We start from the raw sequence: 13,092 nt of genomic DNA, 5'->3' as shown, positions 1-13,092 counted from the left end.
CGGGGATGCCGGCGGCTCTGGGGCGCGGCGGGTGGCTGTCCCTGGGCGGCCCCCGGGGGTCGGGAGCCCCTTCCTTCTCTCCTCGAGTGTTTCCGGCCGAGTTTGCGGTACTCGCTGCGGTTGGGACCCCCCTGGGACTGTTCAGTTCCCGTGCCCCGGTTGCTGGGGTTCCGTTTGTCCCCTTCCTCAGGCTACGCCAATGACGCAGAGACCCTATGCGGCGGTCCTTGAGCTTAGAAGTGGTTTTGGAGCGGGTGAGAAGCCTGTAGGCACGGCCAGGGCCCGGGCTTGACGCTCTTCTTGGTGTAATAACCAACAAGCTGCAGTGCGTTGTAGCTGAAAGTAGGCATTTGCACTGCAAGGAGGGGGGGACGGAAGGACGTGCCTTGTAAAGGGGCCATTGTTTGTAAACAGCCTTCAGACTGTGGGTGGAAGCACGGCCAGTCTGGTTGTGCGCAGGAGTTAAGTGTTTGTGTTAGCAGGTTAGAAGGTCGGGGCTGAACACCCCTTTCTGCACCAGGCCATTGGAGGTGTTTTATGATGCCTCGCTCTGTGACCGTTCAGACAAGAACATCAAGCAGTGTAGGAGCTCAGAGCCTCCTTCATAATTACAAACAAACCTATAAAATAGGAGAGTGAAAAATAGCAAAGGAGAGAGAGAAAGAACATGAAAACAAGGAGCTAAGAGTAGCGTGGATATGGTGACTGCCAATTAGATTTTGTGATCCTTCCTTTCCTGACCCACAGGGTTGCTGGAATCTTTTTAGATAGTTTAATGTCATGGTGAAATCTTGACCTCCATGAGGCTGCCCTTTCTAAAATAAGCAGAATGGCTTAGGTTGGGGGAGAGGTCACAAGAAACTGATCCAGATAATTCATTGAGAGCACCTAGAACTTTCCTAGCCACTGAAGGCTGCAGTGTTTCTCTGTGATTGTTTGGCCATTGGTGTTGCAGGGCCTTGCCAGATGTGTGCATCAGGTTGGTTTGAGATCTGCAAGAAAGGACTAAATGAAACACCTGGTGCTAACCTTGCTGATTCACAATCCTTTTCCATTATTAGAATCTGTAAATATTTTACAGTTGTGCTTCAGGCCTTCAGATGCTGCAGCCATTCATACGACAAATGTGTTGCTTTTTTTGTCCATTTGTAATGTTGTGTCCTTACTCTGTTGTATTTACTGCCTGATGGACTGCCTACTGTATTTTTAAGATTTCTTAAGAGATACTAAAAAGCTGATCTTTACTTGTTTTGAAGTCATAATGTGATTTAGGGAGAGAAGGTGGATCTGGGAGGCATGTGTGATTGGATCTGTGTGATTGAACCAAGTACTGACTGTTCAGACAGTCATTATTTAGGACTGCGTTTCTGTTGAAGTGTTGGACTCCTGACTGCTGTTATTATCTTTATGAATGTAGGCAAACATGGAAAAGTTACATGCATAATATTGTATGTTATTTGGTGTTTATCACTGTTGGTAGTGACAGTTTTGCAATGTGCAGGAAATACAGAACTTCCCATCTTTGAATAAATACCAACAAGCAGCACGATCTCTCTCTCAAGTGAGAGCCCAGTTTGAGATGGGGCATACTGAAATGCATCAAGCCTTATTTTCTTGTTTATTTCTAACTTTGTGAAGACTTCTTTCATCTGACTGAAGTGTTGTAAGAACATTTTAGAAGCACGATAATAGCATAAAACTGGAAAATATTACAAATCCTGCTGAAACTCATTTAAACTAGGGGGAGCTTGAATGACCAATTACTGAGGCCTTTTGTGTGTTTTTCAGTGAAGTTTCTTGAAACATTGAAATGTCTTTCTGTCTCTCCTTAGGATTGGCAGCCTCCGTTTGCCTGTGAAGTACAAAGTTTTCGTTTCACTCCACGAATTCAGCGCCTGAATGAACTGGAGGTGAGCCTTTCCACTGTTGATACAGTTTTGTGTTTACACTGAAAGCTGTAGGTCTCCTTGCTTGAAATTTACATCTTGTCAGGTTTCTGTGTGGGGAGACTTTAGAAACCTGTAGACCGCATCAGTGTTTATACTTGGCAGTGGCAGCCTCCATAGAAAATAACTCTCAGTGGCTTTGAGAAAAGTCTGGTTTTATTTTATTACCCCAAATAACCACAAGAGTCTTTCACGTTCAACTGGAAATGTCTAAAATGAATGCCAAATGCCATGTTGCATAGTAAGAGCAGCCAGTGTCTGGCCTTCAGAGCTCTGCAGGCCATGATTTATTTATTTTTCTTAAAATATTTACTGCTGTTCTGGAAGCCTCTGGTTACCTTATAGTCAGCTATCCCAGTAATGCCTCTTAAGCATTAAAATGAAGTTGCTTTGTATTTTATAAGACTAGTTATGGCTGGCTAATTTTATGTTTCGAAAATGTAGGGGGAGATTTCTTGAAAACAGTCTGAGTAATATTCTGTCCTGACTTTTCCTTTTCCCTACAGCATTTCTCAAAGCCTTGCACTGTTCCTATACCAAAATGTCATACATCATTTGACTTATAAATGGGTCCCCTTATGGAAAGTGATTTGAGTACTCCAAAAATACTCAAGGGAAGAGCTCCTTTTGCATGGTTAGGGCATATAGAAAAGCTGTTTATAACCCTGCTGTTTCCCCCCACAGATTTTATTCATTGCTCTTGCGTTTCTCCTTGGAATTCTGACTTTAAGTGAACATTTTAGTCTGAAAATGTGAAATTTTTAGGTAAAAGTTTTGGCTTATGGGATTTCAAATACGGGGAACAAAAGCATATACAATTTTATGTTTATAAACATCTTTCTTTTTACTAAATATTCCTTTTTTTTTAATCTGAGACATATTTTACATGCTGAGTTGTGCTCTGAAAATATAAACACTATAAAGCTTGTCATGATTTTTGTCAGGTCTGAAACATATTGTCATAGTTTTTTGGGAATGTATGCATTTGTCTTCTCTTATTGATTGCAGGCAATGACAAGAGTGAAGCTGGACTTCTTGGACCAGTTAGCAAAATTCTGGGAACTTCAAGGATCCAATTTAAAAATTCCTGTAGTGGAGAGGAAAATACTGGATCTCTATGGTCTGAGCAAGGTGAGTAAACAAGTATGGCAATGCTTGGTCAGGAAGAGACTTCGTTTTTCATTTGAACTCGAGAAGCCAAGCATCAGGGAGGGCTTGTTTTACAGCATTGTCTCATAAATATGAAGATGAAATGAAAATGGGGGAAAAAAATCAGAGTGGAAAATAACTTACAAATTGCAAGGTTGTGTTAGTGTGTCTGTCACAGTTACTTCAGCTGGCTTTAGTTGAGTCATATCCAGCACACATTAGTTGCTTGAGCATCCTGCTGTTAGCTGTTGGAATTCAAGTTGTCCTCTTTTATGTATGGCAGGGCTGTAGGAGTTGAGATGTTCTCTGAGAAGCATGCGTTTCAGTTCCTCACCTAGCAATTCTGTAATAAATTGCAGTAATTGCTCCCTTCTGTCTCCCGGCACAGATTTTCCATGTGACGTAAACATGCATCTTTGGGACTTTATACTGTCAACTTCTGGAATAATTATTTTAATCTGTTTCCAGTACAGGCTGTGCTTAGGGCTAGCTAAAATTTTATGTTGCTATAGTCAGCTCTGATGCATTGTTTTTTCACATTTTCATGCAAATAAAAACTTCTGGGGTTTGCCACTGGCAAAATGTACGTAGTTATAAACTTGTCTGCTAAAGAAAGGCTGTTAATATAAATAGGTAGATTTGTTTGGCAAGGTGACAAATTGAGATATGGCAGCACTAACATTTTTGTGTTCAAGCATTTGTTTCCACTCCCCTATCAAGATTTCTTTCTGTTAAATCTTAACATTTTTACTTACCTTCTCTTAAAGATGAAATCTACTCAGAAGTCAGAGTTCTTTTAACTGTCTGAAGTTGCTGCTAGCGTGCAAACAAGAGGCAATAATGTCTTCCAGTGTTTATTTTTGTGTGTACTGTGCTTTGCTCTGCTACACAAAACCATCATACTGGTTCTGGAAATGTCTGGGTCACTGTTATGAGCTGGAGTGTTTTAGTATGTTCCAGATATGGAAATGTAGGCTGATTTAGTTAACTTATTCACTTCTCTAGCCGCAGTTCATATAAAGGTAACTTCAGCAATCACATCTTCCTGGGCGTGTAAACAATAAATTGAAGTTTAGGAATAGCTTTGAAACTGATTTTATCTGTGCTGTAAGTATGAGAAAAATAACAATCAAGAATAGAGAGAGTGCAACTCTCTTTAATAATGAAAAGAAACAGAATTAACTAATGTATTTGTCACTGTCACACTTAGACATTTGAGCTTACTGCAGCCTGAGAAATAAATTGTAAATTTCACTCTAGTAGCAGTTGTTTTTTTGCTTTGAGGTTTTCAACTGTCTATGAAATGTTAAACATGAAATTTGATCATTGTACATAAAGACATGAACTGCAAAACCATGCTGTAGTAGAAATGGTATTAGTCGTATAATAATGGGAATTAAATTACAATCCATTTGGGTTTTAAACTACTTGGTAGTGAAACCATATGAAGGGAGTGGAGGCAGTGGAAATGTGGCCAGTGTTTCAGATCAAGCAAGTAGTCATTTTTCTTTCTATTTTCTTGCATGTAACACTGACAGTTCTGTATGTAAACTGCCAGATTCAAAACAATTGAAATCAGGTGTGAAAAGTGAATAAGTTAAATGGAAGGTTAATTCAATTTCCTCTCTTTGTACAGTAGTCTCTCTGCTGTTTGGGGTTTTCTGAGAGTTTTTGTAACTCTCAAGTCCAACACTCCCTTCTATGTGGGGTCTGTTAGAATTGGCTTCGCTGCTGGCCAGACTTGTGTTTTGCATCAGAGCGTGAGTCTGGTGAGAGTTAACTTTTCCATTTGCTCTGATGATGGGTTTGTATTCTTTCCAGCTTGTCAAAAATCTTAACTGTTGAGTTCCTTCTGTCTAGAACAGTACGCAGATTGTGTTTACTAGGGAAGTTGTAATAATAAATATAATAAGTAGGGAGGTTAACTGTTTAGTTATAGTACTAGTCCTTCAGGTAACAACAAGCAAACTCATGTTTCTGCCATTCTTTAGTAGAACCTTTTAGCATTTGATTGCTGTAGTTGATTTATGATTTATGTGAGGTGGTGAGAGCAGTTCAAAGCCCTTAACTTTTTTTGTGTGTATGTGTTTCAGATTGTTGCTGGCAAAGGAGGCTTTGAGGTAGTCACTAAAGAGAAGAAATGGTCTAAAGTGGCAAGTCGGCTTGGCTACCTGCCAGGAAAAGGCACAGGATCATTACTTAAGTCTCATTATGAACGGATCTTATACCCCTATGAGCTTTTCCAATCTGGGGTCAGCCTAATGGTGAGATGCTTGTCTTTCAGGATGTGAGGATGGGGTCCAAACTGCATGTGGCTGCTTGTTGCTGCATGCAAAAGTAGAACTTAGGTTCTGTGCTTTTAGAGGTTGCAACTATGTAGACAAGTGTTTACCCACCCTAATAAGACCAAGACCGGCCCTGTTAAGGAAAACACTGTGAGACAAGGGCACCTTCCACTTGATCAGGTTGCCTGAAGCTCCATCCAGCACTTCCAGAGATGGGGCATCCACAGCTTCTCAAGGCAGCCTGTTCTGGTACTTCACCACCCTTGTTGTGAAGAAATTCTTCCTTATATTTAATTTAAATCTAGCCTTTTTTTCCTTATTTTGAAACCATTATCTCTTCTCACTAAATTCCCTGATAAAATCTGCTTATCTTTCTTGTAGGTTCCCTTTACGTAAGGCTAAACAACTCCCACGCCCGGGGTGCCTGGATTAATCAACCCCTTGTCCAAATTGCATATGTAACAGTGCTGTGTGACTTCAGTCATTGGCTAATTTCTTAGTGAAGAGAGTGGTTTACAGGCCATAAAATGATCAGCACTACCTGATCAGTCAACTTGGTGTTCTTTGCTTTGATCTTCTAGGGCATCCAGAAGCCTAACTTGGACCTTAAGGAAAAAGTGGAGGCTGAGGACCTCAGCTCAGATGCCCAGACTTCACCAAAGCAAGGTTCGAGAATGAATGTTGTGCTGAAGAGAACCAGACGTGTCAAGTCCCAGGTACCTCTATTTCTTGGTTATTGCAGAGAACCCTTACTCCTTGTACCAGCAGAGCAATACTGGGAGTGCAACAGCCTTAGTTTGTGGAAGCCTGCTCAAAAGTGCCGCAAGAAAGAAATCTTCACTTAAATAAAATGTGGAGAAAGATGTCTCTCTGAAACTTTTGCTTGTGGTGGATGTGTTTAAAAACTTCTAAAAGCTGCTTTTTGGTTTTTACACTTAGCCTGTGTACTTTGGTAGAGAATATAACTGTGAAAACTAAGTGATTCAGCTCTCGTGGCTCCCTGCTGGCCGTTTGGTAGAGCATGAGTGAAAGGTGGATTTACCTTTAGAACAAACTCTTATAGCTTCATGTCATTCTATATTTGCTTTAAACACCGTGAAGCAAAGTGCGGTTAAAATTCTGTTGTTTTTTTTTCCCCAATACATTTTGCTTGTTGACTGAGTTTATAAAGGACACTTAATCTCCTCTTTGCCTCTGATGTCATGACTGATTCAGACTAAATTGTCCCTTTTGATCTGTTCTCTTTACTAACAGAAGCTGACTTGGCATTATTTATTGCAGCCACATAGCAATGCATCAATCACACAGGCAGTCCCTGGCTTTCCAATTGTGTTGTTAGAGAGGTGTACCAAAAAAAAAAAACCTAAGAATGACTGCAGTTCCTGTAGCAGTCATTCATCATGAAGAATTCTGCTTTGAACCAATCTTGAGAGGCAGTGCCAGTGTGACCTCTTTCCCTCCTGCATGGTGTAGAAGTGTCACTGTCTTATTAAGATCCTTAAGATTTTTTTCTGATGCTTCTTTGTTTAGAGTAACTCGTACTTCTCACTGGAAGGGTCAGAAGTACCACAGAGTGACACGACATAGCTGCTTAATTTCATCTAAAGGTGCTGCATTTTCAAAATGAGAGAGGTGATTTCATGTGAACAATCTGCAAAAAGTCAACGCATATGTATTTAAATACTTTCTAGAAGACCTGTACTCACATTATCTTGTAAGCAATTTAGTTATTAAAATAGCTGAACTGAATTCTTCAATAAAGGAAGAACTCAGCCTACTCACATAGCTGGAGAAGTATTTCTAGGCTGTGTTGGAAGCTATGCATAAATCTGTAACTGTGTTTAGAAATAGAAATTTGTCCTCAGGATCTCCAAACTGCAGAAGTAAAAGATCTGGAGAATGCTGAAAAATTGTCCCAGATTTCAGTACCTTGTTATTATAGACAGGACTCTGCTTATTGTTTGAAGAACACATCTGGAATTGTACCAGAAAATTAGGTGTTCCTTAGAACACAGGTAATAGGCAAATAATGTAAAAAAACCAAACAAACAAACAAACAAAAAAAAAACAAAAAAACAAAACCCAACCTGCTAAATAAATGTCGTTCTGCTCTAGCTGCTGTATCTCAGTGATTGTGTTGTTTGCTGAGTTGTCCAATGCCTGGTTAGTGAACGTAGCTAATTACACTGAACACTGCATCTCAGGAGATTTTTTCCAGAGTTAAATGCATTTTCCAAAATGATCTGTATCTTATTTCTGTACCTGAGAATGGGAGATACATAAGAAATGATGAAGGTGGTAACTGAAGATTACTGAAGTAAACCCAGATCCTCAGAAGAAGCTGACATTTTAGAAAAGCGAATGTTTCAATTTTTAAAGATGAAAAATAAGGAAGATAGGGAATGAGAATTCTCCTTTGTGAAATAAGGACTTTTTTTTTCCAAGAAAGAGAATAGTTTGGTTATGAGATATTCTACCTTAAAAAAAAAAAAAAAGATTAATTTTCTATTCCTTTCTCACTAAGAAAGCTCTGAAATAGAAAGAATGGAGGAGGGTAACTGAAGTAGTTGTGGGCAACAATAACAAAAAGAGAAATGGAATGAATTTAGGTTATGAAAAGAGATAATCTTTACAGTTGGGTTAAATTCTTTGTTAGCAAAAAAGTGAATGTCTTTGCAAATTATCTTTTAGGATGTATTTTAACTGACAAGGGAATTTATCTAATGAGGTTACATCCTAACAGTTTCTCGTAAAGTAACACAGCGCTGGAAGAAAACTATAATGAAGTGCTGACTTTTCAAAGGAGATCAATTTGGTTAAATAAAAAGCATATTAACGTCTAGATAAGTTTCTAAAAAAGTGGAAGGAATTATGGGTAATGTCTGCTTTCAGTATTCTGCTACAAACGTGGATGGTTTTAGAATAGCAATTAAGAAAATAAAATTCCATTTTTGAACTTGGAAAAAAAAAAAAAGGTAGTAATTCTGTGAAACGATAGAACTCTGGGGGATGCTGATGTGCCCCTTGCACACAAATACTTGAACTCTTGATTGTAACTGCTCTCATCGTATCATAGAATCATAGACTGGCTTAAGTTGGAAAGGACCTTAAAGCCCATCCAGTTCCAACCCCCTGCTGTGGGCAGGACTGCCACCCAACAGCTCAGCTGCCCAAGGCCTCTCCAGCCTGACCCAGAGTGCCTCCAAGGATGTGAGCTTCTTATAAGTGATTTTCCCTTACAAAAAGAAAGCCTTTGAGTTGTACTTTCTGTTGAGAAGGTAAAAAACCAAAGATCTCCCTAAATCTTTCAGGAAGAAGAATAGAATTTCTGTATTATCAAGTTTGGTTGTGCTTTTTTTGTTCTGTAAGCAACAAAACGAAAATAAGAATGTGGAGTTTTGTGCTATTAACTGTGGAAAAAATGGCAAGGAATGCTTTCACAATTTTTGAGTTGGGTGTTTATGTGCTCTTTTGGACCATACTCCAGAGAATCTCACTGAGGCTTCTGATGATACTCTTTCACAACTTAAACTATCGAGTAGCCTTGCAGTATTTGTGAGTTTTACAGAAAGCTGATTTTTTTTTAATACATTTCTCTTTCAACCTGCTTCGTTTGTTGGGTGGTTTTTTTGTTTGTTTTTTTTTTTGCCTGAGTGTGAATACATTGTATCCATTTTGCTTTAGTTGAATAATCCAAATAAATATGAGCAGAAAACATATTTAGGGAATGCGTTTTTAAACAAAGCTGAAAAATCAAAGAGGGGTTGTTGCATGTTTGTTATTTAATTCAGTGCATATGATAGTCAAACTGTTTAAGTATTATCGAGAAAATTGTTTTAGATCACAATAGCAGGAGGGAAATTGTGGAGATCATTAATAAATGTTACTGAGGTAATGGAAAGTTGCCCAGTGGAAACGTAATGTGAGTTGATTCTGTCAACTTCTGTTAGTTGAGAAAATGGAAAAACTTTTAATGAGTTTCAGATGGAAATGGAATGACTCTGAAGTCTCCAGGTTGTGAGCTTTCCTGTTCAGTGAAAATGTGATGGTGATCCTCTGTGGCTTATTAGCCAAGAAGTGAAGAGTTTAGGGGGAAAAAAAATCACCAGTTGGGATGTAATTTCAGATTGAACTTATACAATCAGTAACACGTCTTAACTGAAAATAATAACATCATAGAATTCATAAATATTAGAAATTAGAGTATCAACACGAATAGCTTTGCAAAGATGCAGGTTAGCATACTGTACACAACTCAGTGAGAGCAGGGACTCTAAATATCACTAAGAAATTCATGAGTAGTAATAAATAGGAGATTAGGTCTTTTAGAATGTTCTTTTGGCAGGAAGAAAACCAACTGATTTAGGCTGAATAAATGGAAGTAATCAGCTTTTAGCTTTGTTAGAAGTGCTTTTGAGTATCCTATTTTTAAACACTTTTTAGGAAAAGTGTTTTTTTTTTGTGGTGTTCTTGAGGGAATTTATATCATACCTTATTTATCAGGTTGTAATTCTGGGGATAACAGATGAAATATCCTCAGTAATTATGTGAAGGTAACCACTTCAGAATTAGATGCCTGCTTTCTAAATTGATGTACTTGCTGAGATCTGAACTGAACTCAGTGAGTTTCAGGAGGAAGTGTGAATGGTGGGAATACAGTGGCTTAGTATACTGGTGTTAGAAAGTGTTTTCAGTGTGTAAGGAGGCAATGTAAAATACAAAAGATGGTTGCATTGAAGCTCTGAAAAACCAGACGTGGAAATTCTTTTTGCTGTTAGGTTAGAAGCTACAATGTGGGGAAACGAGATAGGTCAGTAATGGGAAATGGGAAGAATACTGAAATAAAATGCTTTGGTAAACAGCTGAGCACTGCAGAGCTGTGGACATGTCACCTAATCGAATGGGTCTTCTATTCTGTGATTTTTGAGCTTGCAGGGCCACAAAGAGTAGCTGTAATCTCAGAGTTACACTCATAACGTGTCATCATAAATAAATCCGGGAAATAGTTTCGAATTCATTCGTGTCGATTTATGTGTCTACTCAAGAAAGTGTGTGTGTGTTAACTTCCAAGCACCTTGTGCTGTCAGGACAGAGGAAAATACTACTGTGACATTCTTCTTGTTTTATTATCCTAAATGTTAATCATAGATTTTGTTGTATAGGTGACTTGCTGTAGTTAGTCTGTGTTACTAAGTACTTATTTGTCTTTCATTCCATTTGCTTTTGATCGTTGGCTCTAGGAAATGAGAATCATTTCTTTTCCCACCTGTTTCCTTTCTTTTGATGAGCTGATGTTGGGTATTATGGGAGAGGGAAATGCAAATAAATGATGGTGAGAGTTGGAACAGAAGTATTGTTAGTTTGTGCTGATCTGGCCTTCTTTTTATTCGTAGGTGGAGGCAGGAGAAATGAGTAGAAATACTGAACTAAAGAAGCTGCAGATCTTTGGAGCTGGACCCAAGATGATGGGTCTGTCATTGGGAGCGAAGGATAAAGAGGGTAATTAAACCTTGGGTTCGTTGCTTTGTAAAGTAACAAGGCTATTAAATCTTTCTGCATGTCTTTAGAGGCAACGTTGAAAAGAAGGTAAAGTGTTACAACTGGAAATAGAAGGTAAATATTTTAGGTTTTAATTCATGAGAGATTTTCAGGGTAACTTGGCATAGTTTCAACTTTTTATGTACTGTATTGTAACCATAACAGTTATGCAGCTGTTGCATGAGCTGTATGGCTGGAAGGAAACATAGGACTTTTTTTTTTCTTTTTTTTACAATTCTGAAGCTGATCCTACTAGCTGAGTGAGTTAATTCCCTCTTTTCTTTGAGGCAATTGGGATGACTTGTGAGGGTATATGAAATATTTTCCTAATTCCTGTTTATTTTAGAATGATTGGGTACAGCAAGACGTTTTACCTTTTGCTGGGTGGCCACGTAGTTTCAGATATTAAAGACAGGTTACCAAACTGGACCTCGTTGTTGTTTTTGCAAGTTGCATCTATCTTTGTGTGTTATTAATAGCACTTAACTTTGTTTTCCTTAAAGATGAAGTGACACGAAGACGCAAAGGAAACAGATCAGAAGCATTTGGAATGCAGATGAGGCAGCGCAAAGGAACTCTTTCTGTCAATTTTGTAAGTTTGATTATCTTGCTATGGTTTCTGATAAGAAATTCATTGATTTACTGAGGTGTTTTTTTTTTCAAAGCAAAGAAGAGTGAACAGTGTTTTATAAAATAATGCGTAGCTTTTGATTCAGGCAGGAAGAGTGTTACAGTGTGAAGGTACATGATGATTATAGGCTTAAAGACTTGCTTTGCCACATATTTCTTACATGTCTTTAGTAGCTTGCTTTCTATTTGAGCTCCTCTTTGTGGTGCAGTGGTACTACTTCTCTTCCTTTAAACATACATGAGATGCTCCAGTATGTCAGCATTTTGAGTATAGCAGTATCAACTTTCATCTTCATCCTCACTGTTCTGAGTTTAAACTCGTCATTGTATCATAAAATTGAGTTGGAAGGAACTCTTAAAGGTCATGTGGTCCTGCCCCACTGCGATGAACAAGGTCATCCACAGGTAGATCAGGTTGCTCAAAGCCCCATCCAGCCTGATCTTGAGTGTCTCCAGATACAGAACACCTACTAAATTTCTGGGCAACCTGTGCCAGTGTCTCACCCTTATTTTGAAAATATTCTTCCTTATATCCAAGCTAAACTTCCCTCTTTTAGTCTGAAACCGATTCCCCTTGTTCTGTCACCACAGACCCGCTGAAAAATTTGTCCCCCTCCTTCTTACTTAAAGCCCCCCTTTAGATGCTGAAAAGCCTCTATCAGGTCTCCCAAGAGCCTTCTCTTCTCCAGGTCAAACAGACCCAGCCCAGGATACAGTTGGCTTTTTGGGCTGTAAGGGCACATTGCTGGCTCATGCCCAGCTTGCCATCCACCAGTACCCTCAGGTTCTTTTTCGCAGGGCTCCATCCTTACTCCTGTGCTCCTCCAGCTTTTAGTGATAGCGGGGGCTGCCATGACTCAGGTGCAGACCTTGCAGTTGGATTTGTTGAACCTCATGAGGTTCACCTGGGCCCATGTAAGTCCACGCAAAAGGAAGTGAAGAGCAACTCTAAGGGGAGAAGTGAAATGTTTAGTGTGCTGATGTTTGACCATGGAGAAGCAGTGTGTCATTGTCACAGGCTGTGAAAAAGCAAGAACTTTTCGCTTTTGAAATGTCATAATTTAGCCTGTGTGTACAACAGTGAGAGAAGATGTATGACTGATGTTTCAAGCATAGGCTCCTAACTACAAATTCAGCTGTTCTTTTTTTCTTAGCCTGAGAACACCTAGAAAAATTAATTTTAAATTTAACCACGGAAGGTCAAAGCAACCAAAAATCTTCAGTAATTACATGAAAATGCATACTGGAGAAAGAAGGTGGAGAGGTTGGACACTTTAAACGAACAAATAGATCATTGTGACGTTGTAGCTAAGTTTGAATCTGTAACTTGAATTTCTTTTTGTGTTACTACTAAGTATACAGTATTCCTTGACTGTTTGAGTATCATCACCATTTTGTTTAAGGATGTTTTCATTTAAAAATATATTGTCCAGTCTTTACATACAGTTTCTGTATGTAAAAGGTGATACATTAGCCTTATGTAACTTCTAACTGAAAAATACTTTGCAGTATTGTTTATAATTTTTCTTGATTCTTTTTTTTTT

The 13,092-nt window shown here is 38.8% G+C and overlaps 2 protein-coding genes across 3 annotated transcripts in view; one reads left to right on the top strand and one right to left on the bottom strand.

The window, feature by feature from the left end:
- LOC100542571 (zinc finger protein OZF-like) overlaps positions 1-13,092 on the bottom strand; it is a 1,148,434-nt gene that overhangs the window by 355,859 nt on the left and 779,483 nt on the right. The gene's annotated exons all lie outside the window — the stretch shown is intronic.
- LOC104912125 (lysine-specific demethylase 5A-like) lies at positions 1,812-11,579 on the top strand. The gene is made up of 6 exons (XM_031552140.1): positions 1,812-1,910; positions 2,955-3,077; positions 5,189-5,359; positions 5,962-6,096; positions 10,774-10,879; positions 11,422-11,579. Exons 2-6 carry the CDS (start codon positions 2,958-2,960, stop codon positions 11,562-11,564), a joined length of 675 nt encoding a protein of 224 aa, XP_031408000.1. The 5' UTR covers positions 1,812-1,910; positions 2,955-2,957; the 3' UTR covers positions 11,565-11,579.

Source organism: Meleagris gallopavo, chromosome 1 (genome assembly GCF_000146605.3).
Source record: "Meleagris gallopavo isolate NT-WF06-2002-E0010 breed Aviagen turkey brand Nicholas breeding stock chromosome 1, Turkey_5.1, whole genome shotgun sequence".
Lineage (NCBI taxonomy): Eukaryota > Metazoa > Chordata > Aves > Galliformes > Phasianidae > Meleagris > Meleagris gallopavo.
This window is presented reverse-complemented; position numbering and strand designations above follow the sequence as displayed.